This window comes from Plasmopara halstedii, assembly GCF_900000015.1.
Source record: "Plasmopara halstedii genome assembly, contig: Scaffold_322, whole genome shotgun sequence".
NCBI classification, from domain to species: domain Eukaryota; phylum Oomycota; class Peronosporomycetes; order Peronosporales; family Peronosporaceae; genus Plasmopara; species Plasmopara halstedii.
In genome coordinates, this window is record NW_020187243.1 from 702,779 (window position 1) to 710,043 (window position 7,265).

At 45.9% G+C, this 7,265-nt stretch overlaps 2 protein-coding genes across 2 annotated transcripts; one reads left to right on the plus strand and one right to left on the minus strand.

Moving 5' to 3' along the window:
• Positions 1-3,686: 3,686 nt before the first annotated feature.
• PHALS_08281 (uncharacterized protein) lies at positions 3,687-5,549 on the plus strand (the record flags this gene model as incomplete). Its single annotated transcript, XM_024723603.1, has 2 exons — positions 3,687-4,305; positions 4,372-5,549. 2 exons carry the CDS (start codon positions 3,687-3,689, stop codon positions 5,547-5,549), a joined length of 1,797 nt encoding a protein of 598 aa, XP_024574563.1.
• A 207-nt stretch (positions 5,550-5,756) lies between these two features.
• Positions 5,757-6,834, minus strand: PHALS_08282 (dihydrodipicolinate synthase; the record flags this gene model as incomplete). Its single annotated transcript, XM_024723605.1, has 4 exons — positions 5,757-5,924; positions 5,996-6,075; positions 6,130-6,625; positions 6,700-6,834. The coding sequence occupies 4 exons, from the start codon at positions 6,832-6,834 to the stop codon at positions 5,757-5,759; spliced, it is 879 nt and encodes a 292-aa protein (XP_024574564.1).
• Positions 6,835-7,265: the final 431 nt, after the last annotated feature.

The window sequence follows — 7,265 nt, forward strand, 5'->3', positions numbered from 1 at the left end:
TTTCGTATGAGCCTATCTTTTCGCTAGCTTGGCTTTAGTATAGCGATCTTTTGTGGAAAGTTGGTTGATGCATACAGTTGATTGGTAATTTCTCCCAAGCAAATTTGGTTTTGAAACTGCGCAGACCAATCGCCGCGCGCTATGAAAGGCGCCATTTGAGAAACATATCGGAAGGTCACTGCGACCTTCTTGGGGAGCGTACCTGCTGTCATTCCGGCAATGAGATCTCTCAACTCTTTGACAAAGTCCACCAACTCCTTCTTGCCCTGTCAGGCAGCATGAAAACGCGATCGCACACGATATGCCTGATTAGGCGACGAGAACACTCGCAAAAGCCGACGCTTCAGCTTCTTCAAGGATAAAACGCAGCTTCAACCGAAGCACCGCACGTTAGTGCCCATTCTCCTGCTCGACCCCCGAGCTTGGAGACAGTTAGCGCCACGCGCTTTTGCTCGTTTTGGAGTATGGCGCATGCCATAGCCATCTCGGCCTCTCTCACCCAGAGAAGTATATTCTCTCCATTCTTTCACTCGAAGGTCTTAATGCTCACCGTGGGAGGCCTGGGTCGGATGGAACCATCCGTCTTCGATGGTGGCGTCAAGGACGCAGTCGTCGCTGGCAGTCACTTGTTTGGTGCCTTGCACGTAACGTGGTGTCCTCTTTTACTGATTTGGGGGATAAAGTATTGTTTGTACTTGAGCCGCAGAATGTGTTGTTTATTTCGATCTCTCGTTCGTCACCGTCGGGTAAAAAATGATATTATCTTTGATTTGAACCTTGTATCTATCTGCAGCTGACACCTCGCCTTTATTATGATCTTTGAGCATGATGAACTTGGATTTACCATAGCATTTGGATGAGTAATGTCACTATCGATAACGCGAACTTTTCGCCCTTGGCTGGCAAAAGTTCAAATGGAGCGAAATAAAAAGCACAACTTGACATCCAAGCGTATCCCCACCACTCCGAGCTCCTCTGTTGTCTTTCTCCTTGCTCGGCCCAGCACCGCTCAACCGTGTGCCCAAAATTCCGCAGAAGGTACATTGGCTAGATTCGCGCCCGCCAATGAAATCCTTGTTTGCTACTTTAATCGTCAGTGACTCCATTTTCTCGCACTGTCTCTTTACATAGTCATTGGTGAGAACCTGTAGGACATCTTGCTTCGGTAACTCAGTGCTGCTCGTTTTGAGTTCAGAACAATGTTATCAAAAAATTTGGGAGATTGCGCAACAAACGGATCGCAACACCCTTATCCTTCATCTCACCCTCGATGTTGCTAAGATTGGGACTGATGTTGTGAATATCAATGCAGTGATGCAAGACGTTGGCGCCTTCTACTATCTTAAAGATCTGGCGCTCCAAATTTTGCATTCAGCTCATTGCCAGCGATTGTAAAATGTTTGCAAGTGCATCTGCATCTATGTGAAGCAACATTAACCCGGCTGCACTGTTATCGACTTGGCGCGAGGATCGGTATAGCTGGAAGACATCTCACGGCCCACCGCGTGCCACATCGACTTGGTTAAGAACACACCACGCTCGTATCGTCTCCATGTCGCGTTAGTTGTTCCCATTGCATCTTTGATCAAAACCTTGGTCCTAGTAGCTTTAGTATAGTTCATTTACTGAGCTCATAACCTGTTTTTTGGCCGGGGTCGATACTTAGGAAGCTTTAGGGATCTGAGCGTTAAGGAGTCGTTGAGGCGGAGAATATCGAAGGGCTGACGCTTCTGTGGGAGAAAGAAAATTTGAAAGTGATTGATTTATTGGATCTTACGTTTCTGCTTTCTCATTTTACATAATGTAGTTACCGTCAATACAAACTTTGTTAGACCTGGGTTGTGTGCATTATCTTAGATTCGATTACCACCAGTAGGATTAATTTTAAATGAGCAATACGAAAAATATAACCCCAATACACTTGAGAGGCTGTCGGTTCTCAATTACTCTTAGCGCTTGTCAACGTGGGTTTTTTGAGTCAAAGTTTCCTCTGCACAAAGTGCACGGCAACCCTGCTAACGGCGAACTTCATGACTGTTACTACAGGCCGGCGCGTAGATTGCAGTTTAGACCGAAAAGTTGCTAAAGAAAAAGATTTTTCGATGTCAGCAGAGCGCAGCGATCCCTGTAGAAAGAACAGGCATATTCAGAGGCTTGTTTGATATAATAAGCTCGTTGAAAATATAAAAAAAAACGTCCAAACTTGGCAATAAAGCTTGCGTGATGGCTCCCATACAATTTTACGCGCTTAATGTGGCAATGACACCAGTTAGTGACCAAGCGATGTTGATACTACAAGCTGAACCTGCACAGATCGCGACAAAAACATTGCCAAAAAAATGTCAAAGCGTCTAGACAGTAATTTCACTCCGAAGGCAATTGCAAAGTCGTGACTTGTTGGCAGGATGTAGCTAAAAGCGCAGCTATTGCGGTGAGAGCGTGCATCATGTTCATTTATCGAACGAACAAATCGCCGTACTATGGAAACGTCAAGTTGCTTGCCGCGCAAGAGTCACCCACCCGTTGAACCATAGTAGCAGCTGAATCGATATGTCATTGCTGTCGAAGCGTCCGCCGTGCTATCACCAATTCCGACGGACTTTGTGTCGACATAGTATCCGGAGAATCAGCAAAAGTATGTTGGTATTTTTATTGAGTTTTCGTAAGTCGGACATGGCAATCTCCAGTCGTTGTTTGCTGAATAAATGTCAATGCACATGAACGCATTGTTTCTGTTTAGCGCTTGTTACAATGGCGGCAATGACAGCATACATATTTTGTTGACGACTTTGACCAATAAGCAAAATGCGATTAGTAAATTCATCGTTACATGGAGTAGCTAGCTACCTGTAACGACGAGACGTTTTTTTCTTTAAATAGTGCAAAACCAGGTGCATTGTACAATCGTGCGCAGCAACCACGCCAAATTTATCATAGAAAACCTTGATTGTCTACCGAACGGCTCTCACAAAATCTAATAAAAATTCTAGAAGTTTTAAGTTGACGAGATGACTTGGTCGGCGAGTTCTCTGATGGTCTGCGAAGCACCATACGACGTTTTCTGAAAAAATTGCTGTCAAATCGTTGTCTAAGTCTCAGGGCTTCCTCACACCTATGTCTGCGCGATCGCATCGTCGCGTTGTGCGCATAGTACGGTCGCAATGTCAAAAACTGTTAAATTACAGTAAAATTTGCAAAAAGGGTTCGCCTTCCTTTTCTAGGTTTATTGTGTTGTACTCCAGAGTATTCAACACATGTTGTACGTGACCTTTTTCAGGTCCTTAAATATTATTGGCAGCAGCTATCTCAAAGATTTTTTCTGTAAAATTAGTATTACCTCCATTAGCTATTCCATGACTGAATACTTGTTACATATACAACTTCCACAATATCTTACACGACTTTAACAGATGTTTCATTGTTTGCGGCTGGGGAAAAACAGCTGCTTTGCATGTGGCGTAGAGCACGTGAGTATTTGAAGATGCTACTGCATTTCCAACTATTCGTTCCTACCCTGACCATTACACTGGAGAGTCATTTCTAGATTGTGGCCACTCGCTCATTGTTTTGTGTGTAAACTATCTCGATACAATCGAAGGAGTCTAGCGGATCAGCCGTGCCAGAAGTTGATAACTGGAACGCAGGCTCGGCTTTGGACTCGTTCGACAAAATTTCTAGCTGAAGACATGAAATTCATTTCTGTGCTAACAACAGTGGCGGCGATCCCTTTCCTCAAATGTGTCGAAGCAATTGACATAGACAACGGGCTTACACATGACGGAACGACAACATACTGCATGGGCGTATCAGCCGTCAATGGTTCGGTGGGCACGCTCACTTTCGAATCGCTTGAAGCTAGTAACGTTGGTCGCTGTCCTGTGGGTGTCACTCTCACACTTACAGCCCCAGATTTCCGCGTGGATGACCTTATCACTGTCAAATGGGCGGCAAAGATGAACTCAGGTCTAGCAAATGCCATTTTTCCGAACGCCATTGATGCAGCCACAAAACTTCCTGGTGCCGTGCTAATGTCGTCGCTGTTCGCTTGCACGTTCGGAACCAATTGTGCAACAAACGTCGGTGGTACACCCACAGGCGCCGATGGCACGAGCACTGGCCCTTTTTCCCCGGATGGAACCAAGTCGCTAGAGACGAACACGTTTTCTCTCAAGCTCGCTGGTGATTACATCATTGCAGGCCTAGTCTCTCTGCCCGGTGATAGTACGCTGGACCTTTCAGCAGAAGAATATATTGTTTTCAAGAAGATTAGTGTCATGTCCGCCAACCCATCGATGCCCACATCAGGTAGTGTTTAGAACTTAAGATTTGTAGCTCAGCTACAATTTACACTACTGCTTTCATCTTCTGTAGATCCTTCGGCTCCATCGCCTGACAGTATGAATGCCAGTGAGACTGCGCCGAAGAATGACTTGGACAAGCAAAACGCGAACAAAGAGTCAAATGCAAACGAAGGAGCTAACTCCGACCCCTTAAACGAGCCGACATCTCCGGCTGTGACAAGCTCCAATGAGAAAACCAAAGAGACTAATGCAATTGACCCGGGAGTGGTTAAGTCAGCGTCAACCTCTAGTGGCAAACACAATTTTTTCAAAGATAACGGAATGATCTTTGTCGCCGTAGGAGTAGGCTGTTGTGTAATTGGTTTTATAGCTTTTGCCTTCGTCATATGCCGTCGCAAAGATCAACGTATGCAAGGTAAGGGCTCCCTACCTAGCGACATGGATGATCATGGTGGCAAGGTTGATCTCACTTACGCTGCTAACATAACCGCTCGTAACAAGAACAACGGAACAACGACAATGATGGAAGAGGAATCGTCCGTCGTAATGATGCCTTCGGCCGAGCGAGGATCAGAGCTTGCAGCACACTCTCTCCCCAAGAGCAGTCTGGATACCGATGAGTATTCGGACAAGGCGAGCTATGGTGCTTTGGGCCACGGTAACAGAATCCAGAAAGATACCTTTCGCGTCAGCAACATATCCTCTGTTGCTGGCCAAAGTGAAGCATCGATGTCCAATTTCGGAGACTCAATTGTGTCGGCGAGACAGAAACAGTACTTGCAGCCAAATGATTGGAACGAGCCAGCTCCGGCGAACAGGAGATCCCGTCTTCAATCGAATGAAAAATCGACTCAGAGGAAGAGCAGTTTTGGAGGACACAGCACAGTTAGCAGATACTCCGAAGATAAGACGTCACGTGTAACAGACACAAGCGACCATGACTCGAACCGCGGCCTTGGTTTTTCAATGTCCTCTCGCCCTACTGACGCTCGCTTCACTGAAGACTACCATGTGACAGAGGAGCAACACGATACCGAAAATTTTCATACTGCTGATTTTTCGAAAGCCATGGGCCAGTCCCGACTGCAAAGTGAGGTGTCGGTTGACTCATATGGCTTCCGAACCTCGCGCTCCAGTGTCGATTCATACAGCTCCGGTATGTCATCTTACAGCCGCGAAGGCTCGCGCATTAGTCGTTTCAGTGCTGCCTCGAGTTTGGACCGATCCAGTGACATCAGCCAGTACTAAGCAAGTATTTGGTCATCTAGTAATCAGTGCCTATTATGTCAACGAGTAATTAAGTGTTCGGTCTTGATTGCACCTTCAGTTCCAATTGCTTGCTTTTGATGTCGATATATAACTTCTACTCATTGCGTTTGGTAATCATTCTATTTTTTTTTACTTTTTTAGCACATACTAAGTTGCGAAAGTGCGCCCTTCACCATTCCAATTGTCCTATATCAGCTGGTGCTCACTGGCCAATTTGGTAAGATTTTCAATAGTTGAAGGCTCACACTCCACCAGCGGAGCACGCACAGCAGGCGAGCACTTTCCCATTAGTTGCAGCAGCTTCTTGATAGGCTGTGGATTGGCCTCGCCGAAAAGGGACTTTACAAGAAATGTCTAGATATCGGTGAAAGTACGATCAGTTAGTAAGTCTTAGTGGTATGATAACACTCAACCGAACATCGTACATTTTCCAAAGCAGCTTTGCGAGCAGCGGCGTAATCACCTTTTAGCATTGAGTCAGTGATGGCCAAAACCTTCTTAGGAGCTGTTCAGATATAACATAAGTACAAACAACTAAAGAGTACTGAACATTGCTTACATGCATTGGATAGCACACTAATGACTCCTGTGGCACCCACAGCCATGAGTGGTAGAGTCAGGTTGTCATCACCCGACAAGATGGTTATGTCGCACAATGCAGCAATCTCCATAGCTTGGTCCAGCGATCCGGTGGATTCTTTGATAGCAACAATGTTTGGTAGCTTGTAGAGCTCAGCAATCGTCTGTGGCGTCAGATTGACATTGGTACGGCCTGGAATGTTGTACACTACTACGGGTAGACCTACGTCGGCTATAGCTTTAAAATGAGCATACAAGCCTTTCTGCGTAGGCTTGTTATAATAGGGGCACACCACCAAGCAGGCGTCGGCACCGTGCTCTTTCGCAGCACGCGTGAGGCGCAACGCCTCGGCAGTATTGTTGGAGCCCGTGCCAGCAATAACAGGCACGCGGCCATTGGCAGCGGCCACCACCTCAGCAATTACGCGATCATGCTCATCGTGCGTGACCGTTGGACATTCACCTGTTGTACCCATCTGTCATCGTCATGCAGCACCGCACGCAGCTTAGCCTAAACCAGCATAAAAATCACGCATACAACAAAAATTACCGGAACAAGGCCGTTGATACCCTCCTGGATCTGCCATTCCACAAGCGCTCGCAATTGAGCGTAGTCTACCGCGCTTCCGTCATCTGTGAATGGAGTCACGAGAGCAGTGAAGGCTCCGTGAAGTTTTAAAGTCATTGCCAATGTCTGTTGAATTGTGGGTGAGGATTGCTCACCACGTATTTCTGCGGCACATAAAAATGTGGATAATTTAGACATTGACCATAGTCATATCACACATTTATAAGGTTGAAAAATGTGAGAAGTCAATAGCAAGATAACGAATTTACTGCACAATTTTTTTACATTTTGACACAATACACAGGACGAATGTCATAAAGCTTCAAGCACGTATATATGGATTAAAGTCAGTCATGACGTTTATTCCCTCTACCTATCTCTGAAACGAAAAACGCAGAGATAGTGTGGTACTAGTCAACATTTTCGCACGGTTCGTGCTCTGATCAGAAAATAGGGTGACGTTGGCCATCAGTCCTTCATTTGAGCGGACTATGTTGGAAACAAGTTAAGTCGTACCTAAGTAAACCAGGAGGAGTTATGAAACTCCC